Raw genomic sequence first — 20,641 nt, 5'->3', positions numbered from 1 at the left:
GGGGGGGGGGGGTCACCCCTACTCGGAGGGGGGAGCGGGGGGAGGAGTCATCTCCACCGGGGGAGGGGGAGTCACGCCCACGGGGGGGAGGGGTCACCCCTACTCGGAGGGGGGAGCGGGGGGAGGAGTCATCTCCACCGGGGGAGGGGGAGTCACGCCCACGGGGGGGGGGGGGGTCACCCCTACTCGGAGGGGGGAGCGGGGGGAGGAGTCATCTCCACCGGGGGAGGGGGAGTCACGCCCACGGGGGGGGGGGGGTCACCCCTACTCGGAGGGGGGAGCGGGGGGAGGAGTCATCTCCACCGGGGGAGGGGGAGTCACGCCCACGGGGGGGGGGGGTCACCCCTACTCGGAGGGGGGGAGCGGGGGGAGGAGTCATCTCCACCGGGGGAGGGGGAGTCACGCCCACGGGGGGGGGGGTCACCCCTACTCGGAGGGGGGAGCGGGGGGAGGAGTCATCTCCACCGGGGGAGGGGGAGTCACGCCCACGGGGGGGGGGGGGGTCACCCCTACTCGGAGGGGGGAGCGGGGGGAGGAGTCATCTCCACCGGGGGAGGGGGAGTCACGCCCACGGGGGGGGGGGGGGGTCACCCCTACTCGGAGGGGGGGAGCGGGGGGAGGAGTCATCTCCACCGGGGGAGGGGGAGTCACGCCCACGGGGGGGGGGGGTCACCCCTACTCGGAGGGGGGAGCGGGGGGAGGAGTCATCTCCACCGGGGGGAGGAGGGTCACGCCCACAAGGGGGAGGAGTCACCTCCACTCACGTGCGGCCTCTTCTTCCGGCTTCGTGACAGCCTGGGCGTGGTGCGGGCAGAAGCAGCAGCAGCGGTGCTCAGGAACAAGGCGACAGAGACCCCCAACACTCAGCAGAGACAGGGTAAGTCTATGGTGACAGAGACCCCAACACTCAGCTGAGACAGGGTAAGTCTGTGGTGACAGAGACCCCAACACTCAGCTGAGACAGGGTAAGTCTGTGGTGACAGAGACCCCCAACACTCAACAGAGACAGGGTAAGTCTATGGTGACAGAGACCCCAACACTCAGCTGAGACAGGGTAAGTCTATGGTGACAGAGACCCCAACACTCAGCAGAGACAGGGTAAGTCTATGGTGACAGAGACCCCAACACTCAGCTGAGACAGGGTAAGTCTATGGTGACAGAGACCACAACACTCAGCTGAGACAGGGTAAGTCTATGGTGACAGAGACCCCAACACTCAGCTGAGACAGGGTAAGTCTATGGTGACAGAGACCCCAACACTCAGCTGAGACAGGGTAAGTCTGTGGTGACAGAGACCCCAACACTCAGCTGAGACAGGGTAAGTCTATGGTGACAGAGACCCCAACACTCAGCTGAGACAGGGTAAGTCTATGGTGACAGAGACCCCAACACTCAGCAGAGACAGGGTAAGTCTGTGGTGACAGAGACCCCCAACACTCAGCAGAGACAGGGTAAGTCTATGGTGACAGAGACCCCAACACTCAGCTGAGACAGGGTAAGTCTGTGGTGACAGAGACCCCAACACTCAGCAGAGACAGGGTAAGTCTATGGTGACAGAGACCCCAACACTCAGCAGAGACAGGGTAAGTCTATGGTGACAGAGACCCCAACACTCAGCTGAGACAGGGTAAGTCTGTGGTGACAGAGACCCCAACACTCAGCAGAGACAGGGTAAGTCTATGGTGACAGAGACCCCAACACTCAGCAGAGACAGGGTAAGTCTATGGTGACAGAGACCCCAACACTCAGCTGAGACAGGGTAAGTCTGTGGTGACAGAGACCCCAACACTCAGCAGAGACAGGGTAAGTCTATGGTGACAGAGACCCCAACACTCAGCAGAGACAGGGTAAGTCTATGGTGACAGAGACCCCAACACTCAGCTGAGACAGGGTAAGTCTATGGTGACTGGCGGTCGACACAACCTGCGGCTCCTGCTTTCGCTGAAGTTATTCCGTCAAGCGCCACCGTCTTAACGTAGTTCACGTGTGCACTGTCGGCCTATTGAAACATTGAGAGAAAAGTTATGCACTGTACAAGGGGTGGTCCAGATGTCTTGTGTCCCCCTCCCCCCAACTTCGTTCTCTAAAACTTTATATATTTTTTAAAAGTAAGCTTTATTTGAAACGCAGAAGTGAACATGCAAAGGGTAAACATGTTTCAATTAATTTTGGGGTGCCACAAGACGCCTGGGCCACTCTGTAGAGCGTTATATAGGAGCGGTGGCATAGTGGTTAGCGCACTGCGCTCGGAATGTAACCCGGCAAACTGGGGCTTGGGGTCGAGGCCGCTGCAGTGGCGAGTGATGTCCGAACGCGTCCACCCACCAACAACCAACACCTCCCATGGCCAGCGTGGTGAAGTATGGTGGAATATCCTAACGGAGACGGGCGTGGCTCGGCCTTCATCCCCCCACCCACACACCACACACACACCACACACACACACACCACCCACACACACCACACACACACACCACCCACACACACACCACCCACACACACACCACACACACACACCACACACACACACACCACCCACACACACACCACCCACCCACACACACACACCACCCACCCACACACACCACCCACCCACACACACCACCCACCCACACACCACACACACACCACCCACACACCACCCACACACACACCATACCATCCACCCACACACCACCCACACACACCACTCACACCCCACACACACACCCCACCCACACACACCCCACCCACACACACCCCACCCACCCACACCCCACCCACACACACACCACCCACACACACACACCACCCACACACACCACACACCCCACACACACCCCACCCACACACACCCCACCCACACACACCCCACCCACACACACCCCACCCACACACACCCCACCCACACACCACACACACACACCACACACCACCCACACACCCACACACCACACCCCACCCACATCCCCCCCACTCACATCGCCCCCACCCACACCCCCCCACCCACACACCCCACACCCACACACCACCCACACACACCCCACCCACACACACCCCACCCACACACACCCCACCCACACACACCCCACCCACACACACCCCACACACACACCACCCACACACACACCACCCACACACACACCACCCACACACACACCACCCACACACCCCACCCACACACACCCCACCCACACACACCCCACCCACACACCACACACACACACACCACACACCACCCACACACCCACACACCACACCCCACCCACATCCCCCCCACCCACATCGCCCCCACCCACACCCCCCCACCCACACACCCCACACCCACACACCACCCACACACCACCCACACACACCCCACCCACACACACCCCACCCACACACACCCCACCCACACACACCCCACACACACACACCCCACACACACACCACCCACACACACACCACCCACACACCCACACACCACACCCCACCCACACACCACCCACTCCCCCACCCACACCCCACCCACACCCCCTCCACCCACACCCCCCCCCACCCACACACCCCCCCACCCACACACCCCACACCCACACACCACCCACACACCACCTACACACATCACACACCACCCACACACACACCACACACACCACACCCCCCCCACCCACACACCACCCACCCCACCCACACACACCCCACCAACACACACCCCACCCAACCACACCGCACCCACTCACACACCACCCACCCATCCACACACCACCCACCCACACACCACCCACACACACACACCACCCACACACCACCCACACACACCACCCCACCCACCACCCACCCACACAACCCACCCCCCAGTCGTGAATTGACCAAGAGGCTGAAAGCCATTGTGTAACAACATTTCATACGGGGTCAATACCCGGGTAGAGTCAGCGTTGACTACTACGCTGGGGATATATTTTTTGTGGGCTGCCCACATAGCTATCTGGGGTGGCTGGGAGATGTGTAGCATTGTGTATGCCCCCCCGCCCTGCCACCACTGAATCTCGGGCAGATATCCGCTTTCCTCCGCGGTGGGGGGCAGTTTCCCGAGTCGCGTATCCGCAGGCTCCGTAAAGATGTGGCTCCCATCGCGGCTGCAGTTGCGTAAAATAAAAAAAATATTTAAAAACACTTTTTTAAAAACACGCTTTAATGAAATGTACCGTACGAGTAATGGCAGAACTCCACGACTCCAGGAAGTCGTGGAAGCTTGCCATGACGTAAGGGACCATGATGATTTACAGGCAACGTGAGTTGAGCGTGGACAATAAGACCCGTAAAAAAGATTGTTAAAAAATATATTTTTAGTTTTTTTATGATAGAATATAGTATTGTCATCAGTATGACATACATATACCAAGTTTGCAGTCGACACGACATTGGGAAGACTGTTGAAATTGAGTTACAAGATTTGAGGATACGACAACAGACAGAGCGAGTTTAATAAAAGCGTGTAAAATGTTTAAAAATATATGTTTTGGAATTTTTATGATAGAATATAGTCTTGTCATCAGTATGACATCAGTATGACCAAGTTTGCTGTCGATAGCACATTGGGAAGTGGTTGAAAATTGAGTTACAATATTTATTGAGGATACGACGACAGACGGAGTGAGTTAAATAAACGCGTGTAATAATTAAAAGCAGCCTCATTTTGCTTAGCCGTGCGAAGCGCTGTACGCCGAAACATCAACAACAAGAATGTCGGCATCGCAGAGGACAAGTTGAGGCGCAGCCCTGGCATTGTTTCTCTCCGCGCGAGAGAGAGATCCAAAGAGCGCAATTTGGCCTACTCTTCCACATCAGCCAGTCGCCTTTGGAACGAGGTGGGAGTACGGTACGAGTACCCCCCCCCCCGCCACGCTTCAGCCGGCCACGCCGACCTGCCGATCGACTCGCCGCGATGATTGTGTGTTTTGACAAATGCAGCTACGTCTTTGTCGTGATCCCGTCCCTCCGCGAGTACCCGGCCATGTCAACCATGTCTTGAGGAGAGCAAAGCTGCAGCTTGCTGGCCGAATCGTCATGATTCCGGCAGAGGTCGCAAACGGGTTTTGAATCCTTACCCGTACCCGGCCGCACCAGGGTCGCAAACGGGTACCCGTACCCGTACCCGGCCGTTCCCGTTGCAGGTGCGGGTGGGTTGATTCTAGGAACTTGAATTGTGAGAAGAGACAAGACGTTGGGAAATGAGTGACAAACCGTGACTCACCAGTGACTCACGGCCTACCCGTACCCGGCCGCACCAGGGTCGCAAACAGGTACCCTACCCGATACCCAGGTACCCTACCCGATACCCGGCTACCCGTACCCGGCCGGGTACGGGTAGCCGGGTATCGGGTAGGGTACGGGTAATCGGGTACCCGGTTGCGACCTCTGGATCCCGGCCAACGCGCGACTGCAGGTTTGACCTTTAAGGTGTGCCGGGCTCGTGTAACCGACCCCTCCTATGCGACTACGCCCACGCGCTGTGGTGCGACGTGTGCAGATGGCGCACTGTGTGAGCAAGGTGGAGCTGAGCGTCTCGTGCGACAATCTCCTGGACAAGGACGCGGGCTCCAAGTCGGACCCTTTGTGCGCCGTGCTCATGGAAACGGGCGGAGCGTGGGTGGAGGTGACTCGTCATCACCATCGTCACCTTCATCATCACCATGGTCACCATCATCATCACCATGGTCACCATCATCATCACCGTCGTCGCCTTCATCATCACCGTCGTCACCTTCATCATCACCGTCGTCACCTTCATCATCACCGTCGTCGCCTTCATCATCACCGTCGTCACCTTCATCATCACCATCGTCACCTTCATCATCACCATCGTCACCTTCATCATCACCATCGTCACCTTCATCATCACCGTCGTCACCTTCATCATCACCATCGTCACCTTCATCATCACCATCGTCACCTTCATCATCACCATCGTCACCTTCATCATCACCATCGTCACCTTCATCATCACCATCGTCACCTTCATCATCACCATCGTCACCTTCATCATCACCATCGTCACCTTCATCATCACCATCGTCGCCTTCATCATCACCGTCGTCGCCTTCATCATCACCGTCGTCGCCTTCATCATCACCATCGTCACCTTCATCATCACCATCGTCACCTTCATCATCACCATCGTCACCTTCATCATCACCATCGTCACCTTCATCATCACCGTCGTCACCATCATCACCATCGTCACCTTCATCATCATCGTCGTCGCCTTCATCATCACCGTCGTCACCTTCATCACCGTCGTCACCTTCATCATCACCATCGTCACCTTCATCATCACCATCGTCACCTTCATCATCACCATCGTCACCTCCGTCATCACCGTCGCCACCACAGTAGACTCATCACCGCCACCATCACCATCGAATCGTCATCGTAACCTTATCATCATCATCATCTCCATCATTATCGGCGCAACCATCACCTCCTCACACCGGGTCCGTCGTGGGGGTTGTTTGACCGTACTTCACCAATCTAGTCGGTGCGGGTTGGTGTACGGTGGGGGAGGGGGGGCCCGGGACAACTTCAGATTTCGCTGTCCACCCATGTTCAGTTTGCAAGCGCAAGTTCGCGTTTTAAGTCAATGTAACAAACAATATATATTTCATGGAAGCTGGTTCGTAAGTGCGGGTACTTGTAAGTCGAGGACTGCCTGTACTCTAAATGCACGTTGATTATAAATGTGGAGGGAACATTTGGAGGACCCAGAGAAAAATCCACACGACCATGGGTAAACTCCAAATATACAGGCGTCGGGGTCAGGATTGATCCCGTGACCTCCTGCATGTTACGCGAGGGCGATAACGTCTCCAAATGCAGGGCTGCACCTTTACCTTTTCTTTCAATCGTTCCTTCAGATCGCGCGCACCGAGCGCATCAACAACTGCCAGAGCCCCAGCTTCTCGCAGCGCATCCCCCTCGACTACTGCTTCGAGCAGGTGCAGAAGCTGCGCCTCACCGTCTACGACGTCGACAACGCCAGCGTGCAGCTTGCCGACGACGACTTCCTCGGAGCGGCCGAGTGCTCGCTGGGCCAGGTGAGGGCACGCAACGGCGGACTCCGCTGGGTTCGAGACCGCCGCCTGAATGCCTCCGGGACGGTGTTTGTCCTCGTGAGCCGGGTTTGGGGTGGGGGCACCCAACGCATCACCCAACGCAATCACCCCATGCCTCTGTAGAACAAAACCGTAGCAAGCTTCTTCTTGGTTCTTTCGGTAAAGTCACTTAGAAGGGAAATAAAAAAAATAAAACATAATAATTAAGATGTTTAATATTTATTTTTATTATTTTATTATTTCCCTTCTACGTGACTTTACCGAAAGAACTAAGAAGATTAATCCCTGCAGTCACGAAAGCTTTAAATCGGAACGTAGCAAGCTTCAGAAAGTCTCACGCGGTCATGTGTGTGCGTGTCCGCGAGTGTGCCTGCTTGCGTGGGGAGCGGTAGTGTAGCGGTGAGCGCGATGCACTTCGAACCCGGCGACCTGAGTTCGATTCCGGCTCGTGGCGCGTGGCCGAGCAACGGACGCTTGCTGCTGTACAGTGCAAGTCAATCGTTTGGCACGTAGACTATGCTCGCCTGTGAAACACAGCGCCTTGGTGATTGCCTTGCGCTATACAGGTTAGAGCAAATACCAAATGTGCAATATCAAGCATTGTTAGATACAGTGTTGTCCTTCTCCCGCAGCTCTGATCAGCACGGTTGGTTACGTACGGTGCGAAAGAAGTTCATGCATATAACAGGGCCTATTTCAGGAGACTTCCAAATTCTGGAGGAAGAAAAAAAACATTGGAAAGAGATGGAAAATCGTGCTCCTTGCAGCTCAGTTGCTGAACCGCGTGCAAGGCAACGCTGACCTTGTTAGCTGTGTGCCCAAGCTGCGAAGAAATGTCAAGCGCCAGGCAGTCCCACTTTACTGCGCTGTAAAGCAACAACGGATTCGTTCCGCTGCCCGAACGTGGCCAAATGTTTGTCGCGGTGCCCTCTGTTGACAGTGCATCGCTCTTGCAGGTGGTGTCGAGTAAGAAAATGACGGTGCCCCTGCTTCTGAAAAACGGGAAGCCGGCCGGAAAGGGAACCATAACCGTACGTACGCGCGATGACACGAGGAACGGTAACCGTCACGTCGCCCGCCCCACCACCCATCCCTGTCCGTCCGTTTTTACGCCACGCGTTGTTCGGCACGATGTCCGACGTTTCGGTCCGCCTGCTTTTTTGGGCAAGGGGGGGGGCCTTCTTCACGCATCGGGAGCTTTGGGCACTTTGTGGAAGCTGCCAGCAGGTGGAGTGAAGTGTCGGACGGTAAACCGAAAAAGGCCAAATGCGGCTCGACCCTTGAAAACGCATAGGAGAGCCGAGCCGGATTAACCACGGTGATGGTGCGTTCAGTTTTGTGTACGTGCCAAAGGATTCCGTTCGAAAACGATACCTTGATTGACACCGTCGTCTGTGTCTGGATGATTTGAAATGTTGACCGAGGCAAGACGAGAAATAAACTAAATTGTAATCGACTTTTTATTTTACCAGGTAAGGCCCACTCAGCTGTATAGCTCTTTTTCACAAGCAATCTGGCCACAAATTATAGCTCAACCAAGTGGGCTTGTCGCATGGAAATTTATAACAGCCAAATAATCTAAAAGCATGTTTTAAAATTTGGAGGGAAAACCCGGAGGACCTGGAGAAAAATCCACACGACTTCAGGGAGAACATGCAGACTCCAAATATACAGCAGCAGGCGTCAGGGTCAGGATAAAACCCACGACCTCCTGCATAGCAGGCGAGGTAGTTAACATCTCGACACCAAGGGAACTCGTCAGTGGTGGAGAGGAGCCCCCAAATTGAGTCTCGTACAGTAATCCATCGTTTAACGCGGGAGATGCGTTCCTGAGAAGTGCCGCGCTAAGTGAAAACCACGTTGAGCGTGGAGTTTCTGTACTGCATCGCATTTTGCACGTTAAAAACATCGGCCCTGTGTTTTTTTTGCCTCTTTTTTTTTTTTACGTGAACGAACACAGGTCATGGCAGAAGAGATCAAGGACAACCGAGTGCTCACGTTGGAGGTGGAAGCGTCGAACCTTGACAAAAAGGTGACGTGTGGGGCCTGAGATTTTAAGATAGAGCGAGCTCTTGGGGAGCTCCTGTAAGAGGGTAGATTTGACCTTCTCTTACACACTGGCTAAGACGATCTCGGAAGAGGTGGGAGAATAAACTCGTGATGTTGATTCTTCTAAATGTGGGGGGGGGGGGGGAAATCGGAGGACCCGGAGAAAAATCCATGCGACCACGGGCAGAGAGACATGCATACAGGCGTATAATTTTAGATTTGAAGTTTTCGTGACTGCAAGGATTCATACTCTGTGGTTTTGTCGGTAAAGTCACGTAGGTAAAAAATTTAAATGAATTAAATCACGACGTTTCGGGCGCAACACAAGCGTCCTTCTGCAGGTGGGGACACTTCGCGAAAGCACAACCGCTTAAGTGTGATCATTTATTTAAATTTTTCACCTACGTGACTTTACCGTAAAAACCCAAGAGTATACAGGCGTATATTTGTCGTGATCAAACCCACAATCTCCTGTACACCAGGCGAGGTAGTTAACATCTCGCCACGGATGTGAGGGCACGGGATGGCCGGCGGGCTCTGTTGCCGCGTTCGTAACAAACGCGTTTGTCCCGCAGGACTTCATGAGCAAGTCTGATCCGTTCCTGGAATTTTACAAACAAGGCATCGACGGGAAGTGGCAGCTGGTTCACCGCACAGAGGTAATGAAAGCGAAAAAAAGAAATGTCCAGCGATTTCACGAATTCAATTACGTTCTGGCTTTGCGCAAGATCGCCTCTGTGCTCGTAATCATGCCGGCATGACGTTTAATCGTTGGGGCCAGACTTAATTTTGGTTTGTGAGTTATTACAATCTGTCTTTTTTTTTTCTTTATTTTACCAGGTGGTGAAAAATAACCTCAACCCGAAGTGGAAAACGTTCCAGATATCACTGCAGAGCCTTTGCAACGGTGAATTGGATCGACCCATCAAGGTGGAGTGAAACCTTTGTCCAGCTGTTCATCCATCCATCAGCCTCTCTCCCTATTTGTCTATCCGTGCCGGTCTTCTGTCTGTCAAACCTGTCCATTCGACTGCGGGAGTGCCAAGGCGAGAGTTTGCTGTGTGTGCACGCGCGTCCGTGAGTGTGCCTGCTTGCGTTGGGGAGCTGTAGTGTCGCGGTTAGCGCGATGCACTTCGAACCTGGCAACCCGAGTTCGATGATTCCCGTTCATGACCACCAACGCCAGTGACGGTTATCTGAACTTGTCCTGGGCCTGCCCTAGGTCGACTCGGCCTCAAATGAGTAAACATCGCCACTAGGGGGACAAAGTCAGCTGGGGGCGTAAGTGCTGGCGACCCACCCCCGTCGTGTGCCATGCCGGCCTTCATAGACCCATGCCGGCCTTCATAGACCCTCGCTAAACAGCACTTGCACGAAAGTGTCTATACAAGGGGTCTTTGTGCGTGCGTGCGTTTGTCTTTGTGCACGTTGTGCGTGCGTACGTGTGTCACGCAGGCGGCGTGCGTGGACATGGACGAGGATGGCAGCTCGGACCTCATCGGTGAGGCCGAGACGACGGCCACGGCGCTTCTCAAAGCTCGCGACGGCGCGGTGAGAGATCGTGGGGCTCACGTAACATCGCTCACCACCCCCACCCCCCCTTTGCCCTCTGTCTCTCGCTCTCTGTTTCTTTGTCTGCTGCGGTGTCTCTCCCCCGCTCCCTGTCTCTTCTCTGTCCTGCTACTGTCTCCGCTATCTGCCAGGTGTCCTGTAGTGACGCTGATGACGACGGATCACATGACCTCATTGGGGAATTTGAGACGTGCATGAAAAAGCTGCTCGAAGCTCAGACGACTTCGGTGAGACAGATTTATATTTTTTCTGTCGCTCTTAACCGCCTCATTTTCCGCAAACTCTTACTTGCGCGTGTGTTCTACCTTTTTGGTGTGGCCCGGACTGCACGCAGGGCTATCGAACGCACGTGACCTTCGCATGCAGGGCACGTGCAGCCGACTGCTTGGCTCTTTGCTTTCTTTGACGTTCTGTACGTACGTACGTATGTTGAACTTCTTTTTCGCACCGTACGTAGCCAACCCCTGGCTGATCGTGCTTTGCCAGTGAGCTCGCTCTCGAGGATACTTTGCCTATTCTTTCACGCTGGTAAGACATCTTTTGAAGAGGTGGGGGATTACCCAGCTTTAGGAAAGTTGCACCTCGATTTAAAGCTTTCGTGACTGCAGGGATTCATCTTCTTGGTTCTTTCGGTAAAGTCACGTAGAAGGGAAATAATAAAAGAATAAAAATGAAACATAATAAAATAATTCTCACGACGTTTCGGCCACAACGCAAGCAGCCATCCTCAGGTGAAGAACAGGTCTGTCGGAAAGACAGCGTCTAAATGAGCACCACCCAGCTTAAATATACGCTGCCAAGCTTGGTGGTGCTCATTCAGACGCTGTCTTTCCGACAGACCTGTTCTTCATCTGAGGACGGCTGCTTGCGTTGTGGCCGAAACGTCGTGAGATATGAATTTTATAACGTTTTTATTTTATTATTTTATTATTTCCCTTCTACGTGACTTTACCGAAAGAACCAAGAAGATGAAAGTTGCACCGTCGTTTCAACCACTGTGCTCGCGAGTCCAAATCGGCGACCTCGAGGTGGCAGCTCTGGGGAGCTTGCCTGCGCATTGCACCACGGCAGCGGCAGCGGCAGCAGCGGCAGCAGCAGTGGCAGCAGCAGTGGCAGCGGCAGCAGCAGCGGCAGCAGCAGTGGCAGCAGCAGTGGCAGCAGCAGTGGCAGCAGCAGCAGCAGCGGCAGCAGCAGTGGCAGCAGCAGCAGCGGCAGCAGTGGCCACGTAGGGCCTTTTTGAGTCTCGTCTGAAGTGACGCCAATTTTGTTTTCTTGGCCTCGGCAGGTGGAGATCGACTGCATCAACCCAAAGAAGAAGAAAAAGAGCAGCTACAAAAACTCGGGGAAGATCCGCTTCCGATCGGCCAAGGTATTTCCTTGCAGCATTCGGCCCGCTGCTGGATGAAGGCCTCTCCTCCTCTCCATCAGTCCCGTCTTTTTTTTCTTGGTCGTTCCCGGCCTCCCGTTCCACTCGCATAACAGCAGCCGCTTGTGTCCCGTGGTGGTATTGCATTCGGCACAGGCTGCACTCACAATGTGCGCGGCATGTCGGCGTGAGTTGTGGTTAACTGCTCACTCTGCTCTATCCCGTGGCCGAGCGGATGAGTGGAGGCGGCGTTGTTGTTGTTGTTTTGTACCGATCTTGGCTGTCCGATAGGTGGATGTCGCCTATTCCTTCCTGGATTACATCATGGGCGGCTGTCAGATCAACTTCACGGTGAGTTTGGTTTAACCTTCCTAAATCTGCCCTCGAATTTAAACTTTGCCACGGTTGTTATATGACAGTGGCGCTTAACTCGCTTCCCACCCCCCACTTCCTCTCCTGACTTCCCAGCATGAGCCTTAGGAAATGAAGAACAATTGAATAACAGCTGGGGAGATTAACACGTGGAAGTTCTCTATCTGCTACTAATATTACTCACTGGTCGACAGATCGAGCCCCAGGGGGAGTGTTCATTTTGTGAACGAGATTAGTGACGGAAATATTCATCAAAAAAGTCTGGCTATGACTGGTCGCCCGCCAAACAAACACCCAAAGCACGACTGACTGCGATGAGATGAACGAGTGTGAGTGAGGACTTAGACCAAGATAATTTAGCAACGTCATTCGGGACAGCAGTGCACCGAGGAAGACCGAACGTGGTACGCTTTGAAAATGTCGATTTGTGTCTAAACATTGACCTGGTTTACCGAGCGCCTGACCTGACAATATTGGCGGGGAGAAGGGAAATTGTTCGCACCCTTCACACCAACATTTAACAACTAAAGAGCGTCCGACCTGAGCGCGCGACCACTTTAGTCGACCAGACTAAAAGAGAATGCTTCGATGAAATCCGCAGACTTTAAGCCTCGACTAAATCTGCATGGGTTGCTCGCCGCACCGAGACTCAAAGCTCCGACCAACATAAAATTTTCTGCCTCGTGAATTCTGGTAAAACGGTGACGGGGTGACGGGCGTCTCGTGCGGACCCGACACAGGTGGGGATCGACTTCACGGGCTCCAACGGAGACCCACGCTCCCCGGACTCGCTGCACTACCTCAGCCCCACGGGACTCAACGAGTACCTGGAGGCCCTGTGGTCCGTGGGCATGGTGGTGCAGGACTACGACACGTGAGTGCTTTGGCCCACCCCCCACCCTGCCCCTTACGTCCAGAGGATCTCTGGATAGAATGCCACGTGGGGGTACTCCCCCCCCCCCCCTCCATTCAATATCAATTAAACACACAGGCCCATTGTGGTGCATCTGCCAGTCATCTCAGTCGGTCAACCCATGGCACCTGGGTCTGTCCCGTGACCACCTGCCAGCGGGCGTTCGACACTTCACGTGACCTGAAAGTGCACATAGCCTGGCACAAGCGCCGTGGTGATGTCACCTCCACCGAGTGGCGAATGGCGGTGGTTGTTGCTACGGATTCCCGGCCACGACTTATCATCAGCGACGATTTTCTGAAACAGCTCCTGGGCCAGCTCCTCCCCTTGGGTTAACTCTGCACCTGCTGCGAGTGTGCAGTCATTCACGCTGCTGGCCATACCCCCCCCACAACACCCCCCCCCCCTTGTGTGCAAATGCTGACCCTCACGGGTGCTCGCTAATGCCACTTGCCCCAGCAGCCCAACAAAGGCCCCACTGGCGGATCGTTGTTTTTGTAGCCCATGCGAAAGTCAAAACGTGACTCCCTCGCACACGAACGCGGAGCACTGCACATCTCCATTATAGAGCCCCGAGCCAGCGGTGGACTTTCCCTATTCCTATGGCGGGGGCCAGAGAATCCACCAGCCAACCACGGTTCACCTCCAAAGTGGTGAAGGTGCAGCCCTGCCGATGCCACTCACTCCTGGCAGAAGGTGTTTGGCCTACTCTTCCACGCTGGGCAGATGTCTTTGAAAGGGTGGGAGTACCCACCGTTTACCCCACCGCACGTGAGTTGCCTACCAAGTAGCTGTGGTCTGCTGCTGGGTCGGCGGTGGTGGGGAGAGGGGAGGGGGGTGGATCTTGGAGAAACTTGCCTCATTGCTCCAACTTCCACGCCGGGAATTCGTGCCCATGATCTCTGGGTTGCAGTTTCAGTTTGCTAACCAATACATGTTAGTATGACGGTATATCCGTCAGTTTAAATATGTATTTAGAAATACGTATTTATACACCTAGGATGCAGTTGGTCGTGCATTCGGTCCCGACTCTGATGCCTGTGTATTTGGAGTTTGCAAGTTCTCTTTGTGGGCGCGTGGATTTTGCTACGGGTCCTCCACATTTAGAATCGTCGTGCGTTTTAAAGTATTTGGCCGCTATAAATGTCCACATGATAAGCCGCTTTGTAGAGCCATCATTTGTGGCCAGGTCGCTTCTGAAAAAGAGGTGCTGATAGCTCGTTGGGCTGCTTTGCCTGGTAAAATACAAAAAACATTATTAAATAAATACAATTACAATTCCTTTTAAGGGAAACAAATACCAATGAATAACAATTGAATTATTACCAATCTATATAATTACAATACCCTCCCCCTCTTTGCCTCAAATCACTGCACCAGATTGAATTGAATTAAATGATGACGGCACCCTGATGCTGCTCTATTTAAGACCGGAAGCAACAGGAGAGCTTCACCATTCTTGCCCGATGAAGCTGATTGTAATTATCAGCGAAACGTCGAACTACTCACATTTCAAAATGCTGTTGATTCTCTCTTCAGCACACCGGTGGGCTAAAGTAGTGAACTATTTGTCCTTTGTAAAACGTGACACATTTTTTACTGTTTGGACGTGTCGGGTGGTGGAGGGTTACGACACATTTATAAATAACGCGATCTGACCCAATAACCTATATTATGAATAATATTGGTCGCGAAAGCCTACGTGTTAAAAAAACATCGTTTTAGTATTGTCATGCTGTTGTGTGTTTAATGTGCATGTGACATCGCTGTGTCTGTGCATCCTTGTGTCTGCCCACAGCGAACTCGCACGATCTCTGCACCCCCAAAAAACAAGCCGTTAAATCTGACATGAATTTTAAATTACATCAGGCGCTCAGTTCAGTGAAAAATAATGAAATTTGTTTTTCACCGTTCCAGGGACAAGATGTTTCCTGCCTTTGGATTTGGTGCTCAAATCCCTCCAACCTTCCAGGTCTGGTGAAATGACGCTTTCTGTTTTGTTTTGTTCGCTGCCTGACATTGCTGCTGGCTGAGAAGGATAACCTGAAAAATCCTTCGGGTTTCCACAGTCGGTACAATTAATATTCGTGTTTGTCTTCGCGTTGGGCCACGTTGTAGTTTTATTTCGGTCGAATTTTGGCACGAAACCACAAACTGCTACGTGACTTCACTGATTGGCTGACCTGGTAATATTGCGGTGGAGGGGGGCACACTTCCCCCCACCCCTTACACGAACATTTAACAACTAAGTGACTAAATATATATTTTTTGGGTCTTTCGGTAAAGTCACGGAGATCGGTTCAAAGAAAATAACCAAAAAAAACTACGACGTTTTGATTGCAACACAAGCGGTCCTGATGACGACCGCTTGTGTTGCGATTGAAACGTCGCAGTTTTTATTTTTATTTTCTTTGAACCTTTCCACGTGACTTTACCGAAAGACCCAAAAAAACATAAAGTTTTCGTGACTTGCAGGAATTCAAGTCAAGTTTTAAGTGACTAAATGTTTGACTGCTTTAGTTAACCGATTAAGAGAACAGTTTAAATGAAATCCACAGACTTCAGTCGACCTGGCCAAGGGCTCCGACTGAATTAGACGATAACGCTTGGGCTGCCTGTGTCGCCTGCAGGTGTCGCACGAGTTTGCCCTCAACTTCAACCCCACCAACCCCTACTGCATCGGTCAGTGCTGGTCACCCCCCCCCCACCCCCTCCCCCGCAAGCCGTCCATCCGTCGCCTTCGTTTCGTATTCTCACGCTTGCCGTGCACTCGTCGAATCGTGTCGCATTCTCTGTATTTATAAGAAGCTCCAGATTATAAGATATCCCCCCCCCGCACACCAATTTGTGTGTGTTATCCATCGAATACGGTGTTTGATAGCAGATTTCGTTTTGAAAAGGTTGAGCCACAAAACGAACGTTTTAATATGCCTGCAGCATGAAAGTTTTACTGTTTCAGGCGGTACCCAAAGGTGAGATGACTGGGCAGTGGGGACCTGTGGCACGGTGACAAAGTGCATCAGTAGCGCACTTGCCACTTGTTGCAGAGGTTTGCGGTACAAATCCGGCAGGCCACCCTGGTTAATACTGCGGCTGTTATTAACCATGTGATGCGCGTCGTCCGCTTCACAGTGTACGTTACAGATCCCGTGACGTAAGTTGACAAGAGTAGGCCATTGTGCGTCCAGCATCCTGGTCTACAGTAGCTACATTTTTATTGTACTTGCTGAATTAAATTGGGATTATACATAAAAACATTGCCCCCTGCCCCCTCTCCCCACACTGCTGTGAAACTACAGCAGGCTGTGTCTGTGAAACAGCGCCTTCGTGATAACCTCGTGCTGTAAGAGTGGCGCACGGATGCCAAATGTCGTCGCGCTTTCATTCGACGGACTGCGACGACTCGCTCGCTTGCCATCGCGCGCGTACGACAGGCGTGCAGGGGATCGTGGAAACGTACCGCAACTGCCTGCCGCAGATCCGCTTCTACGGCCCCACCAACTTCGCTCCCATCATCCAGCAGGTCGCCCGCTTTGCCGCCGCCGCCCAGCAGCTGCCCACAGCCACGGTGGGTGGGCACCGCGCTTGACACCGCGCTTGGCCACCGACATTGGCACCACGCGACACAGAGCCACGCTTCCTCCCTCTTAGCTACGCCTGCTCTCCCTCTATGATCGCTGTGATAGACGGAGGCCGCAGACACGGCGGTACTGGACCCGATTATCCGCTCTATCATTTTACAGTAGCGATGGCCTTTGACGCGAGTCCCGTTTTGAAATTGTACGCCAGAGAGACGCGAGCCATTGGGGGAGAGCTGTGTGTGTGGGAGCAGGGGAGTTGTTGAATCTCAATGGCCTTTCCACATGTTACCGTCGTTGTTGTTGTTATTTTGAGCCTGTAACTTAAGCTCTAGGCTATTTTTATTTTACCAGGTAAGGCCCACTGAGCTATACAGCTCTTTTTCAGGAGTGACCTGGCTATCACAAATGATCGCTCAACAAAGTGGCTTTTCACGTGGAAATGTATAGCGGTCAAATACTCTCAACGCATGTAGATTCGAAATGTGGAGGGAAAAACCAGTGGACCCGGAGAGAAATCCACGTGTCTAATGTCAGAGGATATATGCAAACTCCAAATATACATGCATCAACAGGGTTGGTATTGAACCCACGACCACCTGCATACCAGGCGAGGTAGTTAACATCTCGCCACCGTAGCGCCCTGCCCCATAATTCCCCCCCGTTCTTTCCTTTCCATTCTAAAAAGAAAAAAAAGGGGCTATCGTGCAATTTATTTTTTGGTTAGCTTCCGAACACACCCCCCCCATTATTGTGTTTTCCTTTCTGCGCTCGCTCTCTCGCTTGCAGCAATACTTCGTGCTGCTCATCGTGACGGACGGGGAGATCACGGACATGGCGGAGACACGTGCGGCCATCGTGGCCGCGTCGCGCCTGCCGCTATCGCTCATCATCGTGGGCGTCGGCGCCGCCGATTTCACCGCCATGGAGGTGCTGGACGGAGACGGGGGGGGCCCCCTCCGCACCGTGGCGGGGGAGCCGGCCACACGTGACATCGTCCAGTTCGTGCCCTACAAGCAGTTCAAGCAGGTACGCCGGGCGCCGGGGGGGGACGGGTTGACAAACAAGATTGAGACGTCAACGATAGATGGAGGCTGGCGCGTGGATAGGATGGGAGAGTGGGCGTGGATAAGATGGGAGGGGGAGAGTGGCATGGATGAGATGGGAGACGGAGAGTGGGCATTGATTTTTATCGAAAATATTTCCAGGCAATACTTTATGGCCTCGTTCCCACTGTGTGTTCTAACGGTGTCCATGTGGTGTTGTTCGTGCCATTCAGATGCCAAAGGAAGCACTGGCCCGGGCAGTTCTGGCTGAAATCCCCCAGCAGCTGACCACGTACTTCAAGCAGCGCAACATGGGTCCAGCCAACGTTCCTCGCACCTAAGGGCACACACACACACAGCAACATACACACGTAGCACGCCACGCCACACCGCACGCAACACACACACCCACCCACGGTGAAACACGCGCTCGCAGTCGCACACACTTGCGTACAACATACACGTGCATGCTTGAATGTTTACTTACACACGTGCACTCACACATGCACAAGCTGTTGTTGACAGCACGGATGGCTGGTAGGGGAGTTCCAGACAACAGGGGACAGCAAAGGTTGACTGGGGACTTCGATGGAAAGCCTCGCTTGCCAGAGCGGAGAGAGAGTTAGATGAGAGGGCGAAGGTAGACGGGGGTGAGCTCATTGGAGGATGCTGAAGACAGCGAGTGTGATACTATGTTGGTTCTCGTACGTAGCTTTAACGCACCAATATACTCTTTGGTTCTTTCGGTAAAGTTACGTAGGTATAAAATATATACCTACGGTACTTTACAGAAAGAACCAAAGAGTATGGATTCCTGCAGTCACGAAAGCTTCACATCAAGATCGCACCCATATAGGCGCATTTGTTTCGATCCTTTCAGCAGCCACATAGGTGTGAGGGGACACCTAGCTTGCCACCAATGCGTCCTGGTTGAGGCTCCCAGAAATGTGGCAGCTTTGGACAAGGGAACGAGGTGGTCCGTTACGTTGTCTCGGCGATGAAGAGACAGGGTCCCCCCCTCCCCCCGTCCGTTGTCTGAGCAGAGCGGCGCTCCGATGTTTGTGGAAGATTTTTTTTTCCCCGCGCAGGCTGATTGCTCCCCGTTGGTGATAAACATGGGATCTGTCAAGCCATGCAAATATTGATTTGCAAAAGACGGTTGACCATGTGCCGAATATTGTGTGAACCATTTATGGATAACCCCACTAAAAATATATATATAGAAAATAATTGTAGGGAATGCTACTTATTTTTGCACAGGCTCTAGATATCTTAATCTCAGTAGACTTATTAAATATTATAATTATCTCCTCTGTATATCATGGAGCCATCACTTTCACAATATGGGGCTGCACTATGGTGAGATGTTAAATCCCTCACCTGGTATGCAAGAGGTCGTGTGGAATTTTCTCCGGGTCCTCTGGTTTTTCCCTCCACTTTTAGAATCAACATACATTTCGATTATTTAGCTACTATACATTTCCACATCGTAAGCCACTGCGTTGTGCAATCATTTGTGGCCAGGTCGCTTCTAAGAAAGGGCTACTAGCTAGCACCGTGGGCCTTACCTGCTAAAATAGTTCAGTTTTTAGTTTACAATATGCACTCGCCTGTTGATAAGAGAATCGGTGGTTGTCGGATAATGGATGAAATATCTACGAATGGATCATCCTGTAGGTGTTAAAATTGTCACTGGGCGAATCTGTGTTCGCCTTGGGAATAACCCCCATGTTTTGGGAGGCAAATGGATGTTTTCACGTTACACCAGGGAGATGTTGACATTCCAGCATGCATGTATGTATGTATGTTGAACTTCTTTCGCAACATCCGTAGCCAACCGTGCTCATCAGAGGTGCGGGGGAAGGACAACAAACTAACTAAACACGAAAAGTACAAGGGAAGCATAGTTAAGTGTTTCACGTAGTTATATTTCCCCATTACACGCAGCCCCGTCGCGTCGAGGGGGCTGATTGAGGTTCGGCACCCCACTTTTAAATTTGTATAATCAATTTAAAAAATGTTGTTACATTCCCTTTCCCCATACGTAATGGGTGAGAGCTAGATCATCAATACAGACAATCAAATCGTAACGTGACGCTCTGTTTAGTGTTTCATATTTGTTTACAGTTTGTTTAGCATTGACTTCAGTTTTTATGTCCCCCCCACCGTTAAGCAACCTCAGGCGATGGAGTTGATTGTCAGTTTAACACGTAGGCTTTCGCGACCAATATCATCCATAATACGGGTTTTTTTGGGTTAGATCGCGTAAATATATAAATGTATCGTCGGGTGGTGGCGGGTTTAACGACATATCCACGATCTAACCTAACAAAAAACTATTATGGAGTTGTGTTCACACGTTTATCGTATTCTTAGGACTATAGACACTTTCCACCCCTCTATTGTGAAGCAAAAGTTGGGGATGGGTCTTATAAATACGGTGGCGTTGTGCCGTGACCAAATGTGCCTAACTTTATTGACACCGTTCACAGGTTTTGGCTGCGTCTTATTGTACCCAAGTTTGCAATAAAGTTTGCCACCTGTCCTGGTTTTTCCCAGGATGTCCTCTTTTCTGAGGTAGTGGGAAATCTCCTGGGAAAATTAAAAGTCCCAGTTTTTGTGAGTTTTGTAATAATGTACCATTCAAGACATTGTTCTCCCCTGTTGTCGTCTTA

At 52.6% G+C, this 20,641-nt stretch overlaps 1 protein-coding gene across 5 annotated transcripts; it reads left to right on the top strand.

The window, feature by feature from the left end:
- Nucleotides 1-774: 774 nt before the first annotated feature.
- Nucleotides 775-19,490, top strand: LOC144735238 (copine-1-like). Of its 5 annotated transcripts, none has more exons than XM_078617730.1 (16): nucleotides 775-877; nucleotides 5,489-5,614; nucleotides 6,873-7,052; nucleotides 8,027-8,101; nucleotides 9,031-9,102; nucleotides 9,695-9,778; nucleotides 9,960-10,049; nucleotides 10,575-10,670; nucleotides 11,977-12,060; nucleotides 12,349-12,408; nucleotides 13,170-13,303; nucleotides 15,260-15,314; nucleotides 15,973-16,024; nucleotides 16,777-16,910; nucleotides 17,710-17,949; nucleotides 18,200-19,490. In XM_078617730.1, the coding sequence occupies exons 2-16, from the start codon at nucleotides 5,489-5,491 to the stop codon at nucleotides 18,305-18,307; spliced, it is 1,590 nt and encodes a 529-aa protein (XP_078473856.1). In that variant the 5' UTR covers nucleotides 775-877; the 3' UTR covers nucleotides 18,308-19,490. The 5 variants fall into 5 exon arrangements, with proteins under 5 accessions (XP_078473856.1, XP_078473855.1, XP_078473857.1 ...); XM_078617729.1 differs by lacking the exon at nucleotides 10,575-10,670 and adding an exon at nucleotides 10,823-10,918 and having other exon boundaries at nucleotides 776-877; XM_078617731.1 differs by lacking the exons at nucleotides 775-877; nucleotides 10,575-10,670 and adding exons at nucleotides 1,424-1,451; nucleotides 10,823-10,918.
- Nucleotides 19,491-20,641: the final 1,151 nt, after the last annotated feature.

This window comes from Lampetra planeri, chromosome 54, assembly GCF_965212315.1.
Source record: "Lampetra planeri chromosome 54, kcLamPlan1.2.h2, whole genome shotgun sequence".
In the NCBI taxonomy this organism is placed as follows: domain Eukaryota; kingdom Metazoa; phylum Chordata; class Hyperoartia; order Petromyzontiformes; family Petromyzontidae; genus Lampetra; species Lampetra planeri.
The sequence above is the reverse complement of the archived record's forward strand: the minus strand, read 5'-3'. Positions and strand labels throughout refer to the sequence as shown.

Excerpts from the sequence above, each read along its gene's own strand:
- LOC144735238 (XM_078617727.1), top strand. The coding sequence starts at position 1,812 with ATGGTGACAGAGACCCCAACACTCAGCAGAGACAGG. Across the intron at positions 9,779-9,959 it reads AGCTGGTTCACCGCACAGAG|GTGGTGAAAAATAACCTCAA; the intron begins GTAATGAAAGCG and ends TTATTTTACCAG. Across the intron at positions 17,950-18,199 it reads CCTACAAGCAGTTCAAGCAG|ATGCCAAAGGAAGCACTGGC; the intron begins GTACGCCGGGCG and ends CGTGCCATTCAG.